This window comes from Acinonyx jubatus, chromosome A2, assembly GCF_027475565.1.
Source record: "Acinonyx jubatus isolate Ajub_Pintada_27869175 chromosome A2, VMU_Ajub_asm_v1.0, whole genome shotgun sequence".
In the NCBI taxonomy this organism is placed as follows: Eukaryota; Metazoa; Chordata; class Mammalia; order Carnivora; family Felidae; genus Acinonyx; species Acinonyx jubatus.
Genome location: NC_069383.1, coordinates 81,419,702 through 81,439,080, shown reverse-complemented (window position 1 = coordinate 81,439,080; position 19,379 = coordinate 81,419,702). Strand labels below are relative to the sequence as shown.

Genomic DNA, 19,379 nt, shown 5'->3' with positions numbered 1-19,379 from the left:
GATTATAAAATTTAAAAAGAGGACATTTTGGAATACAGTAGCATTTAGCTCCAAATTAAACATTTTTAAATGTTTGGTTAAAGTACTTATAAAACCTGCAATTATTTTGTGTGCTCTCCTAAAATAAGGGGAAATTTAATGTTGATGATTAAATCTGATTTGTCTATGGCTTGGAATGATTTGTCTAACCGTGGTACATATAGGAATTGAAGTATCATCTGATTTTCCAGAAAGAAAAAAAAAAAAGAAAAAAAGTGTGTCGCATTTTTGCAATATTTGAATCTGAAGATTAGGCCATCTGAATTCACATTCTATTCTTCAAACATAAAATAACTTACGGCGTTTCAAAGGGCTCTTGAAATAGGAAGGACTACTGTAAAGACCAGGTATGGGTGGCCTGGTAAGATATGGAAAATATCCATTCTCAGGGTACAAACTATGACCAACACATATTCTGTGAACGTTGTTGACGGTCCTTCAAGAAGGGTACTCAGGAAATGAGTTGACAGAGCTCTAAAGTGGACTAACCTGTTTTCCTTTTAAGAATCTCTTTTTCTGTCAATCAATATGTTCATAGGGCCTAAATAAATTGTGAGGTAATCTAGGGGGCAATTAAGAACAGAATTTGTTCAAGAATTCTCTTACACGGTGGTCACTATTTGCCAAGAACTCCTAACACTCACTGAGAAAACCACTTATTTTCTATTTAACTGTGTACAATTTAGTAATGGCTTCTGTGTCATTATGGGACCGATTCGTCTTCTTGCATGACTTACGCTAGCAGTGCCACTGTTTGGGGACAGGCACTGAGAAAGGAGACGACAGCGATGACATTTCAAGGTAAATTTTTTCACATTTTAACATCTGACAGATAAGAACACATCTTAACATTGCTTACGCATCATAATTTAATTGGCTTCTTTTTTTCCTTTCCTTAGCAATATATAAATGATTGGGTGCCTTACAAGGGATGGTGGCTAGGACTCAGAAAAATATGATAACGGTTAACACACATCGAGAGTTTCTTGGTTCCTTTACAATGGCTGCCCATTACTTCTGCAAGGAGAATTACAGCATTGCCCAAATGTTGAATTAGTGTTAATGATTTCATGATATCAAGGAGTTTGCAATATATCTGGGCAAGAATCTCTTACAACCCGAAAGCGAGAACATAAGAGTTAAATAAAACAACACCAATGATATAAAGGCATTACTACATCCCTGCTTGCCAGTTTATTCTTTACCACATCATTTCTCCCTCGGAAGCTAAAAAAGACATGTAACTAATAGATGACTGAGAGAGATTACCAAATTCCTTTCATGCAAAGAAAAGTTTACGAACAGCAAGGGAATATATTACAAAAGCTGATCCGCGTGAACTTAATGTTTTTTTGAGTTCTCAGAATTAAAACTAACTCAGAATTTAAACCAAGACAACACCAGTTGTACCGTACCAACTCTAAGCAGAATACATGGTCTTGCTCTATACCTGTTATGCCTTTGCATTTCTTTTCCTATACCACCGCTGAGTTGGGAGGAAAAGAGCAATTTCCATTTAATATTAACTAACCAAGCAGATGTCTTTGGGGGCAAATTAGTGTGGCTGCTTTTTGTCTATTTGAGAAACAACAACAAAAATTCAACCTTGTTGTCCTTTCATCTAAAAGAAACTAACAACGTTGTAAAGCCCTTCATTGGATAAGCTTAAAATCTGCCCTCAATACTCAAACTTATGTTTCTAACTTAATCACCATTTTTTTTCTTTATATATTATGGATGATGAATTGATCTTTGTGAACTTAGCTATGACAAATGATTACGGACTAAGCCTGTATCTACATGACACGAACCTCAATTTTGTGTCCTCTGAAGCACAACTTTCTTCCCTTCAAATTTGAGACTTTTGTTTACAACATTCAAAACCAATTTAATAGTACAATAAAGCTGTCACCCATACCCTATTTTAAACATGCCCAAAATTAGTTACATGGAATTTTTCTATGATCAGAAACTATAGAGATTTTCACTATAAATGAAATAATTCAAGTATGTAAGATAAATATTTTAACTATTAAGGGCAAACTTTTTCACTGTACCCCTGGCTATAACAAGATAGATAGATCAATAGATAAGATGAGGTAAGTTGAAATACTGAATCCATTCATAGATGTATTAATAGATATACGGATAGATACACAGACATAGAGATAGAAAAAAAGACGATGAAAGGATGGATGAACACATGAAGAGAAGGAAATACAGATGAAAGATAAATAAGCAGACAAAACTGATTACAAGGAAAATTTCTGCTATCTGTATAATTAGCAAAAGTTTATCAAAAACATATATAGAAACGCTAATATCAACTGGAACTTCTGAAAGTAGACCACAGTAAAAGAAAGATTGCATCTAGCCAAAGTGGAACCAATTAAATTTTAGAAAGTTTAATTCATTCATTCTCACTTCAATCACACTGCCCACCACCAAGGTGACTGTAATATGCATATCATTCTCACACGCTCAAAGTTGTTAAAATGCATCTTGTTTGCCAACTAGTATATTCATATCTATAAATGATTCAGACATTAGAATGTAATTCTCTTTTAATATCATTAATTTTATAAATAACTTTGATTATAGGAGAACATTTCCAAAGACTTGTTTTAATATGGAACATAAGCAAGAACATCATGACTAACTTAATGGCCCTGATTACCCAAAAGCAATTTTTAAAAAAAAAAATTTTTTTAACATTTATTTATTTTTGAGACAGAGAGAGAGCATGAACAGGGGAGGGTCAGAGAAAGAGGGAGACACAGAATCTGAAACAGGCTCCAGGCTCTGAGCTGTCAGCACAGAGCCCAACACGGGGCTCGAACCCACGGACCACGAGATCATGACCTGAGCCTAAGTCGGACGCTTAACTGACTGAGCCACCCAGGTGCCCCAAAAGCAAATTTTTTAAAGAAACAAAATGTGGCTGTGTTTTGGTCTCATATCATCTTAAGATTCTATCACTCAAAAATCTTGATGTAATCATAACAATCAAGCACAAAAAGTTACTACTTAAGTGGTTAAAAAGGATCCTTACCGCAAAATCCTCTCTCCACTGGTGGGCTGCTTGAACCTTCTCTGCTTCCAAAGCCAAGCGCTGAAAAGGAAACATTGTATCTTAGAATTTGAATGATCACATGAATACACACTTGTGAATACACACAGTGCTGAGGTTTTCAAATCAATTATAAGGACGTAAAAAGCAAGAGAAACTCCTTATTTACGATGCATAACTCCTCAATCAGTAATCTAATCTACTAAAGTTGCTATGTGTATATTAACTCTTAAGTAATATAAATAACCTACTATTCTTGAATACCGTTGCTTATTAGCTCTGCAGCAGCAGAGGATACGGGCACCCTGAGTGCTTTCTTTCAACAACTAACATTTCAGTTTTAGAAAAAGCTTGAATGAGTAGAGTATATTCATCTTGGTAGCACCCTGTCTTTGGTAAATACCTTGATAGCATGTATTTCTCTATAAATAGAAAGGAAATGACATTGAGAGATCAATAAATATGTACTAACTACTATAACTAGGCACGTTCTTAATAGCATATTAAGGTTTTTCTGTTTTTGTTTTTGTTTTTACAAAAAGCCATAAAAATATAATAGTTTCCTTCTGGAGGAAATACATTCTTCTTCTTTCAGAGATAACCTGTGAGTACCAAACTATCAGAATCTGCACATCATCTGAAAATGGCCTGATTTCACATTCGCTCTTATATGTTAGCATAGTTAGAGAATTCTAGCCTGACTTTTACTTTAGCACGTTTAAAATGTTACTCTGTTAAAAGTTCAGCTGGAGATAACAAGTCTGTTGTCAGTCTGCTAATGACATTTTATAGATAAATTCTATTTTTTTCTTTCTCTAATAGTTTTCAGATTTTTCTCTTTGTATTTCTCAGTGTTACTATTATGCTTTCCATGTGATAAGATTTTACAAGAGACAGTGACATTTAGCGATGAAGAACACAGATCTGAAAGCTGACTGCCGAGGCTTAAACACCAACCTTGCTGCATTCTAGCTGGGCAAACCTGGGGAACGTTAAATCTCTTCTGGTTTCTCAGGTGAATAATGCCAAAGCTGGCCTCACGGACTGTTGAAAGGCTTAAATGAGTTACTACATGTAAAGTGCTTCGAAAGGTGCCTGCCAGGCAGAAAGCAATGTAAATGTTAGCTATCTAGCTTTGAGGGTTAATTATGATTCCATTTTTATGCTGTCTCTTTGAAAAGATAACTTAACGTTGAGTTCACCCGTGGCCTGCCTCCAACAGCTAGAAGACAGTGGCAGAAATAGGAAGAGATTACCAGTAAATACAATAAATATAAATATTAAACTCATTTTTAAGGACAGGAATAATCAGGTTTTAGAAAAGTATAAGTCTCATAGTGGATTAGTGGTTCAAGATCAGTGGTTTCTGATCTTTCATTATGAACTATGCTTCAATGAGTACTCTTCCAAAGGAAGTCCAGACTTCACTATATAACAGAAACATACGTTTATGTCAGTTTTTATATTACTACTGACTTCAATTCTCAGTTATTCAAAACCATAATCTGTTCACTTTCTGAACTTTTAAGGAGGGATTACTGAGGGCTATAAAATACTGCCTGACGGGAGATCTTATAAACTAAGAATTCCTAAATCGAATTTAAAAGAAAACTCTCTAGTGTGCTTAAAAGGACAATGTTTTCAGTCTATCAGCCACTAGGAAAACATGGATTAGAAGAAGAGCTAGTAAATGTTAGAAATTAGACAAGGAAGAGTAACCGAAGGTTTTCTAGCCGTAACAAAAAGAAAAAGCTCAACAAAGCAAAAATCAAGGAAAAAGTGTATACGTTTCAGTAATATGGCATTGCAATACTGCTAAAAAGTCAAATTCAGTGTGAAAATGTAGCAAAAAGTGAATAAAATGGCAAAGTAAATAGAGATGGGAGCAACTTCTTTGTAGGGAAAATTTAGGATGGGAAGATAAAAGACAAAATGAGAAAATAAACAAGAAGCATATTCTTGACAGAATTCAGAATACAAGTCTTCCTTTATTTCTAACAGGCAATACAAGAACAACTAAATGTTCCTATGTAAACGACAAATGATAAACTTAAGCATTTTGTTTTTAAATTTTTTTAATGTTTATTTATTTTTGAAAGAGAGAGACAGACAGAGAACAAACACGAGTGGGGAAGGGGCAGAGAGAGAGGGAGACACAGAATCTAAAGCAGGATCCGGGCCCCAAGCTGTAAGCAGAGATTCTGACATGGGTCTCGAACTTAAGAACCGCGAGATTATGATCTGAGCCAAAGTCAGACGCTTAACCGACTGAGCCACCCAGGCACCCCAAGCATTTTGTGAATTTAAACAAAAATATTGGATAACACATAAATAAGTTAAATAATTTTTTCAATGAAGAAATATTAGAACTTTTCAATGTCTTTATGTCTTGGAGAAGGACGTTAAAATTTTTCCTTGCACAACACACACGAGGAAGATGTCCCACAAAGAACACACTCGGGGACATTTACCCTCAGGGCCAGACATGCTTTTCAAAGCTCCACTCTAACTGCCATGCTGTTATTGACCCTGGAAAGCATAATGAAGTACAACTTAACTGATCTGATCCAGAATCACATGGTTTATAATATGAATATAATCCATGTTTAACAAGCCATAATGACATTAATCATCACAGCTAGTTATTTTTAAAAAAAAGTGAAAGAGAGATGAATAAGGGCAGCAAACTTCTAAAAGACAATTCTCCCAGGAGGAGAGTTCAAATCACCTTTATTTCTGATTATTATATATATTATATATATACAATATATACATGATAAAAATTATACGTGTAATTTTTAAACACTAATTTTATGAAGTAATGCCATTTACTGCAAGACTTTGAAATGGCTGTAGAAACCTAAAGATAGATAGTTATGTACAAGAAAAAAAATGTGTATTTTAGAGGTTGGTTTGAAGCTTGAAAGTTGCTAAGTTTTATATGCCCAGCTCAGAAATCTATAAATGCATCATCATGAAAGGCACGTCTGTTAACTTCTTTGTTCATTAAAACTTAATGAAATCTGTTTTATCTAGTAAAATTTGTGATAAAACATTCGACTGAACTTTACACTTAAGAAGTCTGTATTAGGAACTAATAGAAACAGCTGCTGGTGGTGCTCTTTCCTGTGGCAAAAGACCAGCTAGCCACGACTTCTAGAAAACTGACATGTCTTTTGGACACTTCAAGTCCTTAATTAACTTCCATTCTGGTGACATTTTTACTTTTCAAGCCAATTATCTACTGTTAAATGCCATAAGGCAAATTGCGTTAAGACTGATAAAATTCCTACCTAATAAAACGTGAATATTTGCCCAGTGTATAACTATAGTTATGGCTATAGTAATCATAATTGGCTATATAAGTATATCCTGTAATAATAACTTAATTCAGAATAAAAAACGTGTATTTTTTTCTCATTTAATTTATAGTACAGTTTAAGATAGTATCAAACATTAAAATCGAACCAAGTACAGATACAAAAGACACAACTTGGCACAAGTTCCTCAGAGAAAACTGGAACTGAATTCTGCCCTTATTAAGATAAGCCAGACAAATTCATTAAATGGCTTTATTATAAATGAAACAGCAGGGGCGCCTGGGTGGCTCAATAGGTGAAACTCTGACTTTGGCTCAGGTCATGACCTCGGTGTTGGTGAGCTCAAGCCCTGCATCGGGCTCTGTGTTGACAGCTTAGAGCCTGGAGCCCTGCTTCACATTCTTTGTCTCCCTCTCTCTCTGCCCCTACCCTGGTCACACTCTTCCCGCTCTGTCACTCAAAAACAAATAAACATCAAAAAAAAAAAAACAATAACAAAAAAACTAAAACAGCCTATGTGTATATGAAAATTCACATGTGTATATGAGAATAAGTACATATACAACGTCATAGATGTATTAATAATATACACATCTGTACCTACCTATTGATTTGAGCATTTAAAACAGAAAATCATTTCAAGACTATTTTGAGCACTCACAAGCTTAACAAAATGGACGTGGACCTAAGCTTTCTGACTCGGAAGCTTACGCTCATATCACAAAACCAATGTTTAGTCTCCATTAAACTCATCAAAAATGTTAACATCCTCAGTCTTTTAGAAAACATATGAAGACATGGCAGTACCAAAACCAGAAACACTGGTAGAAAAATATTTCAGGCTAATGGAAAATTTCCCAGCAAATGTTTAGAAATTGCTAAAGACTAAAAACACAACAGCACCATCATATATCAGCTGGGAGACTATCTTTACATAGGTCTTGCCCTCAGATCCTGAGAGAATAGTCTTTGTCAGAGAAAGACTTTGATATGCACTGATCTGTAAGGAGAAACAAAAAAAAAGGAGGAGGAGGAGGAAGGAAGGGAAAGAGAGAGAGAGAGAGAGAGAGAGAGAGAGAGAGAGAGAGAGAGAGAGAGAGAGAAAGAAAGGAAGGAAGGAAGGAAGGAAGGAAGGAAGGAAGGAAGGAAGGAAGGAAGGAAGGAAGGAAGAAAGGAAGGGAAACAGAAATAGAGAATGGGAGAGGTTTATCAGATTAAAGAAAGATCAGCTCCCTTGAAGGCCTCTTCATTCTCAACCTTCACTTTTTTGTCATATCCTTATCTCTTCCACTAGCATTGAATTCTATCAGGTGATATGAAAGTCTAATAAGAGCAATATAATTATACAGTATACACTGAAATAATTCTATGATTTTCCTTAACAATACCTGAATACATTTTCTCTTGGAAACTATTTTCCAAACCTGTATATAATATGCTTCCTAGACTGTATGTTAATTGCAGAGGAAAAATATAAGTTTTCTGAAATATTTGATTGCAAAGAATTTTCTTTAATAGCTTTGAAAGGAAACTTTCAGGGATCATGACAGTTCAGTTAGACCCCAATAATGTTGATACTCATGTTAATATAAAGAATTGACTTAGAAACATCATTCAAGAAACATCTCTAAATCAAAACAATGTCTTTGGCTAGAGAATGTCAACATTTTTCTTTCTAATAAAGAGGTAATAGATCTACACAATGGACGAATTCAAGTAAAATATGCATGTTATGTAATTAATGTACAAATACTTAACACCCAATAAGGATTAGCCATTTATTGTGTTATGCCTATGTTGACAACTTTTTATTACTCTAATGAGTTTTGCCTATCTTCATCAAATGTTCTTAACATATCAAAAGAATCAGGGTAATCATTTGAATGGTCTAACAATACCTTCTGAAAATAGCTGACTTAGGTGACTGAACAGACTTTTATGTTTTGAAGAAAAGTGTACAGGTACAAACAATTACTTTGGAGGTATAATATTATGATGGACACACACTTTTCAATCAAACAGATCGGATTTCAAATTCTGGTGCTATTTGCTAACTACGGGATTTTAGGAAATTCAGTTAACATTTTATAGCATCGAAGATAAATACCTACCTTTATATTTTCTACTTATTTGTATGCTAATAAACTCAGTGGGGTTTGCTATTTGAATCTTACAAACGTGACTTCATAGACTAGGCTATTTTACAACTATAATCACTGATGACCACTTCAACATGTACATACATGACTGAAATCAATGTAAGCACCTCAACGATTCATAATTTGCACTGTATTTTGCCCTACATAAAATCTCTTGCCACCACATGGTGGTCCAAAAGCAATTCAGGAATATAGTGATTTAATACAGTAAGTAATAAAATGAGCTCAATTTTATTTTATTTTTACCATAAAAAGAATGAGAAAAGAAAGCAGATCATTAGTGTTCTGCTTTCTCACCTTGTTTTGTGAAATACTGAAAAAAGATAGTGAGGTGTGACATTTCCTTAGCATTTCTTATGCTGACAGGAAGTAGGGAAGACCTCAAGTAGACAACACCTTACTTCCAAATCTAATACTGTTTCATGTAAAAGGTAAAAATATTCTTCTCTTTCCAAAACTATAAGCAAATAATGGCAAATAATGCACAGTGGTTTTTTCTAGCGCACATAAAACAATGCATAAGCAATTTTTATTTAAATTCATATAAATATAGAAGCACCTGGATGGCTCAGTCAGGTAAGCATCTAACTCTTTGATTTTGGCTCATGTCATGATCTCACTTTTCCTGAGATTGAGTCTCGCATCAGGTTCCATGCTGACAGGGCAGAGCCTGCTTGGGATTCCCACTCTCCCTCTCTCTCTGCCCCTCCCCTGCTCTTTCTCTCTTTCTCTCTCTCAAAATAAATAAACTTTAAAAAATTCATATAAATATATATGCCCAGCAGAATTCTAATCAAAGTCTTTGAGCAACTTACTATATCCTGGTGAACAAAGATATTACTATGAAAATCTTAATGTATAGAGAAATTGCTTTATATGTTTTTAAAATCACATCTGTTATACTTACATACTATTTAAAACATTTCTATAAAGAAACAATGGTACTATGGAAAAGATCTGTTGACTGAAGAAGGCAGGCTGGAAACTCGGATTTGAGATTAAAAAGTTACAAAATTCCAACATGTCAACTGGGATGAGATAAATTTGGCATTTTTCAACACTTGATAACTGTGATCTCTAGGTAAATACACATCCAGACTGGGAGAGAAAAAATCTAGGATAACACATATAGAGAGTTTACTTTTACTCAATAAATATTTACTAAATACTTGCTATATAAAAGTGTTGAGTGAATAAAAATATAGGACAAAATCCCTGCTTCTAAAGGGTATTTATATACATCCATGTACCATATAAAACTAGCACACACAAAGAAAATACACACAAACACATCATGTGATCAGTGATTGACAGATGATTTTCTAATGGTTACAATATACATGTTTTGCTAATTTTACTTTATTTCAGTGAAATTGTGCCACACAGAGAACAAAATTTTAAAAGTACTGCTTTTATCAAAAATGGAAATATCTCAAAATTAAAGAAGATGAAAGAATCTTTTCTTAAATTTTTTTTAATGTTTATTTTTGAGAGACAGACAGGGTGTGAGCAAGAGAGGGGCAGAGAGAGAGAGAGACATAGAATCTGAGGCAGGGTCCAGGAGCACAGAGCCTATGTGGGGCTAGAACTCAAGCACCAAGAGATCATGACCTGAGCCAAAGTCGGACACTTAACAGAGTGAGGCACCCAGGTGCTCCAAGAAGAGAAAAGATTCTAAAGAGAGTACTGCTAGCCACTGACACTTTTTAGCCACAAGTCTTTTTATTTTTGTGATCTGGGGGGAGATTAAAAATACTGAAAAGCATAGAAAAAATAGTCTGAAATCCATTACTCAGAATTCACCTTTATCCTTTTTCATGTTTGCTTTAAAACCTTTAATATACAAAATAAAATATTACAAGTAACCTTGAAACTCTCCTTCTTCACCTCCCTTGATCAATTTCCCTACTCAGAGCAATCCCTGTAATGAATTGGTCTGTATCCTTTGGTATGGTTTGGAGTGTATTTTGTTTAACAATGTGAATGTTATCTGATGTTGACCCTGTTGATTCTTCTTTCTAACTGATAGGTTGCATACAGGATGAATGCCAAAGAGAAACTCCACCTGCTTCAAGGGGGGTAGCGATGATATGTCTAAGGAGAAACCACCATCCTTGCAAGTGATGGTTTACACTGAAAATGAGAATCTGGGGTGTCTGGGTGCCTCAGCTGGTTAAGCATCAGACTCCTGGTTTCAGCTCTGGTCCTGATCTCAAGGTTCATGGTTTGAGCCCCACATCAATCTCCACACTGACAATGCAGAACCTGCTTGGGATTCTCCCTCTCCCCTCTTTCTGTCTCCCCTCCGTCGCTTGTTCTGCCTTGCAAAATAAATAAATAAAGTTCAAAAAAAACGAAAAAAAAGAAAATGAGAATTTAATGTCAATGAGTTTTGAGAAATGGTTTGCTGAAGGTTTTGGAAAGTAAAGATAATGCCTAGAAAAGAACTCTCAGGTAAACAAAGCTGGACCTATTTCTAAGGCCACTTTTTAGCACCACATCTCTATGCATTTAATGTATCTTCATCATTAGAACGCACTTATTTCTTCTCTCCATCAAGAGATCATCATTCGTTCTGTGCAGGCATTTTTCATGCAGTTTGAAAGAAGCTAAATCAATACTTAAGCAAAACAACATATCCAAATACATGTCGATTCCCTCTCACTATAGAACTATGGGTTACTAAGCCCATGCTCACAAAGATAACTAAATGCTGTTTTTATGTTTTACTTATGCTTGCTTAAAATACGCTTCTAAAGACTTTCTGCTTTTGTTTAATGACATGAAACATGAGCACATAATTATAATCATTATCTTTTTTTCAAACTCACTTTTGTTTTTCTAGCAGAGCAATCCCAAATTGATTCCAAGACACAAAAGATATATTTTTAATAAAATCCTATTTTAATGTAGAAAAATATATTCTAGTGATTTGAAAAATTCCAACAGACTCTGATAAAATAACTTAGCACAAGTTCATCTATTTGAGTTTACTGAGGAGAAAAAAAGGAGTTTGCCATCTTGACTATTGTTTATTGAGAGAAACAGAACAGGCGACATAATATATAACATATATTTTAATTAAAACTATTCATAAATAAACTGACCAAGTGGAATAAAGTATGGAGTCTTATTATTTATATCTGTTCAAATATTTTAACACTCCTGTAAATAGTGGAATCATGACATAAACGAAGATTAAAATTAATAGTAAAACATTAATCTGTGATTATATTAAGCCAAATCACATATAAATCTTATACCATATAAGATGCAAGTAAGGCTACATGTTAATTCTTTTTTCATAGCCTATCATTTTATTACAATTGATTTTATTCCAAGCTATGTGAAATAAAAATCTGATAATACAAACACTATTTTTCTTTCTAGTGCAAGCTTTTGGGAGTATAATATATGCAAAAACATATAAATAAAAGCTGTTGAAATCAAGCTAGTCTGGAATAAAGAATCAGCATTTATTCTTCTGTTAATGGTCCAGTGAAAAAATCTTTTGGAACATGGCTTCTGGATCATGTTGTATAGATTTCAGCCTGGATCTGCCATATTCAAGAAATGCTTTTGAAATTAACCACAAAGCTTCAAGTCTAATCTTCAGAGATACAATTAGCTCCAATCAAATTGGCAGACTCTTGGAATACAGAAGGCAAGGTAAAGGAGATATCATCCTATAAGAACAGCAAAACTCCTTTTAGTAGTAATGAAAATAAATAATACACAACTGGTAATATAATCACCAGGGGGATTATATTATGAGGAGGGGATGCTCTACAAGCACCAAACAATAAAAGATTTAAGAAAACATTTTTTTAAGTAGGTTCCATGCCCAGTGTGGGTCTTGGCCTCATAACCCTGAGGTCAAGAGTCACATGCTCCAGCAACTGAGTCAGCTAGGAACCCCTTAAAATAAAAGACTGTTCGACTGAATTAATTTCTATATCAGCTATACACCTTGACACCTGCAAAGAATCACCAGAAAACCTTGTTCAACATATCTCATACAAACCCACATAACCCAGCACCGTCCAAACATTCTGATTTCTTTTTTCTTTATTTTTCTTCAATGTTTATATATTTTTGAGAAACAGAGAGAGACAGAGTATGAGTGGGAAGGGACAGAGAGAGAGGGAAACACAGAATCCGAAGCAGGCTCCAGGTTCCGAGTTGTCAGCACAGAGCCTGACACAGGTTCGAACCCATAAACTGTGAGATCATGACCTGAGCCGAAGTCAGAGGTGCAGTTGACTGAGCCACAGAGACTTCCCAAAAGATTGATTTACAGACATGGTGTCATTCCTAGAAATCTACATGTTTAATACAATACACCTTTCCTGGGACTAAATCTTGCAAACCCTTTTCTAGAGGGTAACACTTAAGCTACATTAGACATAGGAATTTAATTACTCTTGGAGAAATGGTATTCTAAATAGAGGCATAATTTAATGGAAATCAATAAAAGTAACCCACTGCCTTTAATTAGTACCACACAAAACTATACTCACTTCTCTCTTCCCTCTCTCTCTGTCTCCCTTTCTCTTTCTCTCAACAAACCACTAAATGTGAGTTCATTAGGTAGAGGAGGCAGTTATTTCACATCTATACACCTCCAATATCCCACACAATGTGTAGCAAGGGCAGGCATTCAATTAAATGTGTGTTGAAAATGTGGGAAAAATCATTTCCAAGTATTTTCAAGGTTTTATCCCAGTTGCATCAATATTTATAACAAGATTCGCTAAATTATCATCATTCATTATCATGATACTTTGAGAGGCCACAAAAGCTGTCTTCCTACATGACAAGCATCTTACTAGACTAATACAATCATTATGTAATTCTCAAAACTTCCTGAATTAATTCACTGTCACCTAATCCTTAAAAATACTAGTAAAATTTGGCTGTGGATGTACCAAGGATCCAGAGTAATCGATGTGATTCCACTCTGGAATTCTAAAATTAATCTATAATCCATTGCTTTAGTCTCTAAATGTTGAGCACCAGGGCAGATTCAGAAACCCAAGAAAGAATTAGTGTGGAGAAGGAAGAGAATTTGATCAGTTCTCGAGAGGAAAGAAAAACAGCAACAAGACAGTTTCTAAAACTAGGGTAGGCCTATTTCTTCTGATAGCCTGCTCCAGAGTCCTACATAGTTAAGCTACAACATCAAACTTTTACATAAGGAAATCATATACTTAGGTAATACGAACATATCCTCAGTTGAGAACTGAATTCTGTCGAATACATCATACTAATTCCCAAGGCTTTCAACCATTTTGCCTACCAACAAATTGCCTACAAATATATCAAATACCAAATGTAAGGCATCCTAACTTGGTCATTTCATATCCTTACATGACCCCACAACTGCACACGTAGCAAATATTTTTCAGTACTTACAACAATAAAAGAGAACAATATAGTGAAAATAGCTCTACCATTTGGTAGGCATGTGACTAATAGTAAGTCAAATAACACCTTTTCACCTCATTTTTTTAAACAATAAAAGAAGGACTTTAGTAGTGCATACATCATGTTGTATTATAAGGATCATTGTAAAGTCATCAACAAATGGAAGCTACGATGTATTAAAAACTGAGGTACTAAGAAGTGACTGAAATTATAATGTTAATAAGCTGAAAATGTTGAAGTTGTTATCACCAAGAAATATTACATTACTACATTACTACTACTATTAAATACTGCCTCCGGGGAAAAATCCAGAATAAAGAAAGTCATCAACAGGGCATAATTTTGTGGAGACTAGAAATATCAGAACTGCTATGACTGTTCCTCTGAACTTGTCCTTCTTCCAATCACCATGTTGAGGACAATTCTCCATAGGTCTTTCGTGTCACGTGAACAGAGGAAAGGCGAGCCTCTGCTTTAGAGTATCTTTTCTAGAATGTATAGCAAACAGCCTTGGAAGACAGAGGGAATAATTCCCTGCAGGGTAGAAAACAGAGATATTTTTTCACAGTAAAATAAAAATAATCCTGTAGGGCAAAAGTTAGGGAGGTTTTCTGGTAGGGTCCCTTTTAAACAATTGGGGTTTCCTAAGTCAGGGTTCCTCAGGTGTGACAAATCATAGCATATGCAGTGCCCACTTGGGCTACTCAGCATGGCCTCCATTGGACTTGAGTGCCAGGAATAACTCATATGAACATGGAGCCCATGCTGTCTGTTGTGCTGGGTATCATCAAGGCCATTGTGTCTGACTCAAGGAGTCTTCTGAATCTCTGAAATTGTGGTCAGATAGCTTGTTAGCTTACAAAAAGGTTAAAAATCTCATTTCTTGACCCACCACATCAGGATGAGTAGGCTTCCATAAAAATGTTCATTGACCCATCTCCATTCCTTCAAACTCTCACCACCATTTAACTGATGTCCTAGTTATTCTATCCTCAGTTGTTTTTTTTTTTTTTTTTAATGTTTCTCCTGGTGATCTAATGTACACTAAAGTTTGAGAAGCACTGCTCTAAAATGAAAATTCACAGTATTGTTCAAACAGAAGTTTGTATTACCTTAACAGTAAGCTCTTACAGCTGTGGAAAATAAAACAACAAACTATTTGTTCTAAAGCCCCTTTTTTGACCAAATAAACCTGGTGAGTCAGACATACTGGAGATGAGTATGTGAGGGTGAAGTCCCTACCTGGATAGATACCAACTCAGAAGGTTAATCGTGATTTAGAGTTTTACTGCTACTGACTATCATAGCTTCTTAACTTGGAGACAATTAATGTTAATTTCAAAACAGCTAAAATAATAACGAAAAATATTTGCCTTTTTGACAAAATTTGTAAAAAGAATGCATACTATATTGCAAATGCAATATTAAATGCATACAGAAACTCTAAAACTGTTACTGAATCCTCAAGAAAATGTCCTACAAATAATGAATTGGCATTAATAAAATTGGACTTTACAACTTACAAAATTTTATCTTCTCTTTTTATATTTCTTCTCTGAAAAGTATCATTGAAACACACTACTTTGTATTTATAGTCTTTATAATTCCTTTCTTCCTCCCACCACCCCGTTCTTGGTTACAGGATACTATGTGGGCTCAAACCTTCTTAGTTCTTGGGAGCCCACTACTTAAATTTACAGAACCTTGTGTAGGTTACAGGGTTTTATTTTGTTTTTAATATGGTGATTGCCAAATAAAGCCTAAAGCACAGAAGTTTACACAAGGTAGAAAGAGGAAAATGACTATATCTATAAGAAAATACTCAAATCTTTGTAGGAGTCAGATAATATGAAAGAACTGATAAAGTACACAACCACTTTAAAAAGAAGGAAAAGGGGGGCACCAGGCCAGCTCAGTTGTTGGAGCATGCAACTTTTGATCTCGTGGCTGTGAGTTTCAGCCCCATGTTGGGTGGAGAGATTACTTAAAAAAATAAATAAATAAAGGAAAGAAAAAGATATGGAAAGGCCGCTTTTCACTGTCGGGTACTTCGTGTGAGGCTCTGCCTGCCTTTAAATCTAAAAATGTATCAAAGTTCACATGGATTACATCAGTTTATGAAAATGGCAAAAACACAATTTAGTTGAATATGATGCAAATTGATGTAATAAAAAATGTGTAACAGATGAAAAGTACCTTTGAAATTTATTTTTTGGTACTTTATTTCTACTTTGTTTTTTTCTTTTTAAGAAAGAACAGAAGGGGAACATAAAGATTCAGCTCTTCAGAGGCCATAACAAGAGACAAGAGTATATATAAATACATACAACAAAAAAAAACCACATACATTTATAATTTGCCATTAGTTTCATATGCACATACATAGAAGTTCATATATGTAACAACAAAGTGAGAAAAAAAAAAGATCAGTAGAAAGGGCAGATAAAGAAGTTTACCAAATTTATTTTGCTATCCTATAGTGGAAACTAATTTAAAAGGTTTATCCTCTTAGTAAAGTATCATTTCCTTTGGCATATATCATTTATGTTTCAACATTTGATAATCCCTAATGTGTTTACCACTGTATTTTCCTTGCCATAATTTAAGAGTTTCGAAACAGATGGATTTATGAACTTTTCAAGTCAACTCAAAGACAGACATCCACTACACCGCACTGCCCCTGCACTACTCTTTAAACAGATAATTAATGAAGGCCGTGCGTATACTATGCATACACTTCAATGACCAGTAAATGAGATAACATCTTAATGTTACATGATAACTCAAAATATTACATAAAGTGCTCCCTCAGCTATTCTGAATATAATTCTGAAGTCAGTTTTCATTTTTAGTTAAAATCGTGTGTGAGGCTTGTTTAAAAAGAATTCAGGAAGCCATAAAACATGTATTGATGTTTTAAAGTAAGGTACACATTATTTAATTTCTCTGCTCTTCTGTCCTTCGTCTGTAAAACAAGAGATAATAATACCCATCTCACAGAATTGCTTAAGGAGTTCATGATTTTGCCAAGCAAACACAGCAGTGACATCTTAGTCAACATTGGCTATTTATTTAAATGTTTATTTATTTTGAGAGAGAGAGAGAGAGAGAGAGAGAGAGAGAGATGAGCAGGAGAGGGAGAGAGAGAATCCGGACCAGGCTCCACACTGTCAGTGTAGAGCCCAACATGGGGCTCGATCCCATGAACCATGAGAGCATGACATGAGCCGAAACCAAGAGCCAGATGCTTAAAGGACTGAGCCATCCAGGTGCCCCTCAACATTAGCTATTCTGAATCAACAAGGGAATAAGGAGTTCCTTTATGATACTGAAGGTTATAATCAAACAGGTGTAAACACTATGGTCCACATACACTGCAGTGACCCAAGATCCTGTCAGATTATATGGGCTTCAGCTACCTTCCACCCTTTTAATTTTACCACAGTGATGTGCCCTCTCCAGATCTCTTCCTCCCACTAACCCTCCCTTTGAATCGTCTTATATCAAAGGAGATGCATTGCCTTTACCTCTGGCGACACTTTGGTTGTAAATAATTGATCATTCTTGCCATGTTATCTTAATTTATTTTCTTTTTTAAATAATTTACCTTTGAGCTTAATTAATTCTCACAGGCTTTCAATTTGGTGAGTGGGTGGGGTTAAAAAATGTGATCTTAGTAGGCAAATTTTCTGTTTTGCTAATGTTGCTATGGAAACACTCTCTCCCCACCCCCCATTTTTGTTAATACATTGGGAGTGGATGTAGCACACTCTGTGGTGAATAAAGGTGTGTACTGTGTGTTCCTTCCTGACTTGTATAATTTTCCCTCCTAAGACTTGGAAAATCACTATGATGTGTAAATCAGCCAATCAAATTGGTAAAATATAAAATTTATTAGCTTATTAAATATCAAACATCACCCACTGCAAATCTGAAAACAATAATGCCATTCCTGATTCCTCCTTTTCTAGAGAATGTGCTTTTTGACTTGCTGTAAAATATCCAATAGTTCCTTAGCTTTTGCTTTAACTTGAGGAATACTGTTATTACTTCTCCATATTCTCGAGTTTTTGTTTGTTTTCTTTTGTTGTTTTTTTTTTGGGGGGGGGGTTGAGAGAGAGACAGCAAGAGTGAGTGTGAAAGGGACAGAGAGAGCAGAAGAGAGAGAATCCCAACATTCTCTGCACTGTCAGTGCAGCGCCCGATGCTGGGCTTGAACCACTGAAACGTGAGATCGTGACCTGAGCTGAAACCAAGAATCAGTCACTTAAGTGACTGAACCACCCAGGCACCCCTCTCAAATGGGTCTTCAATGATCTCAGTAAAAAGCTTCCAGTAACTGACTTTATCAAAATCCTCTTAATAATTTGCACACTATTATTTCATAACTTTCTGCTCATACTTCATAGATAGGAACTTCCAAGAAGTGACAAAATTTTAAACCCTTGGCTCTCAAGTGGAAAGTTCAAAAGTCTTCTTTTTTTTTCCTAACAAAAATTAAAATTGTATATTCATTACACAATGCCCATGATATGCTATTAAGAATAATGATGATTAAAATGTATGTCACTTTTTACAATTCATAAACTTTCTTTTACAGGTGACATTTCAGTTGACCATTATAATGAGATCTAAATAACAGTAAGGGATGACATCTTTTCAATACTTACTCTTTGCCAAGGAACTTAGAGAAATTATCCCATTTCTTTCCTACAAACTGGGTAAACGCTCGTCTTATCGAAGAGTAAACAGACTTCAGAGAGCCAGAAATGTAGCTCTAACTCTCTAAAGTCTGTCCACTCATCTGTAAATGAAGCTAGTGATAGTAGTAAGTTTGTAAGAAAGATAGATGGGATAATTCCTATAAAGGGCATGGCAAAGTGGTGAGGAGCAGGCAGTTGAATAGACCTTTTCCAGAGTCCCTGCGCTTATCCTACCGGATGAAAGAAGTTTTACAACTTGCTCTCAACATAGTTTGTCTTCACAGAAGATATACTATAAACAATGAGTAATTATTTTCTTCTGAATCCCTATACAGTGGAGAGAACAGATATGTATTCTTTTAAAAGGTTATTTTCGAGAGAGAGCACGAGTGACGGGGAGAGGCCAAGAGAGGGGGAGAGGGAGGATCCCAAACAGGCTCCATGAAGACAGCAGACAACCAGCCAGAAGCAGGGCTTGAACTCACTAACCCGGAGATCATGACCTGAGCTGAAGTCGGTCGCTTAAGCCAGTGAGCCATCCAAGCGCCCCTAAATCAGATTATGTATTAAACAAACAATTAAGCACTTGATTTTTTTTTGTTCATTTTCTAAATTAGTAGCATCCTTGTACATCTGATTTTATTTTTCTCCCCACATTCCC

The 19,379-nt window shown here is 35.2% G+C and overlaps 1 protein-coding gene across 8 annotated transcripts in view; it reads right to left on the bottom strand.

Moving 5' to 3' along the window:
* Positions 1-19,379, bottom strand: part of CACNA2D1 (calcium voltage-gated channel auxiliary subunit alpha2delta 1) — a 487,283-nt gene that overhangs the window by 224,197 nt on the left and 243,707 nt on the right. For all 8 annotated transcript variants that reach the window (XM_027071753.2, XM_027071754.2, XM_053218537.1 and 5 more), the window contains exon 4: positions 3,092-3,151. In XM_027071753.2, the coding sequence (XP_026927554.1) occupies positions 3,092-3,151 (60 nt within the window). The remainder of the gene's footprint in view (positions 1-3,091; positions 3,152-19,379) is intronic.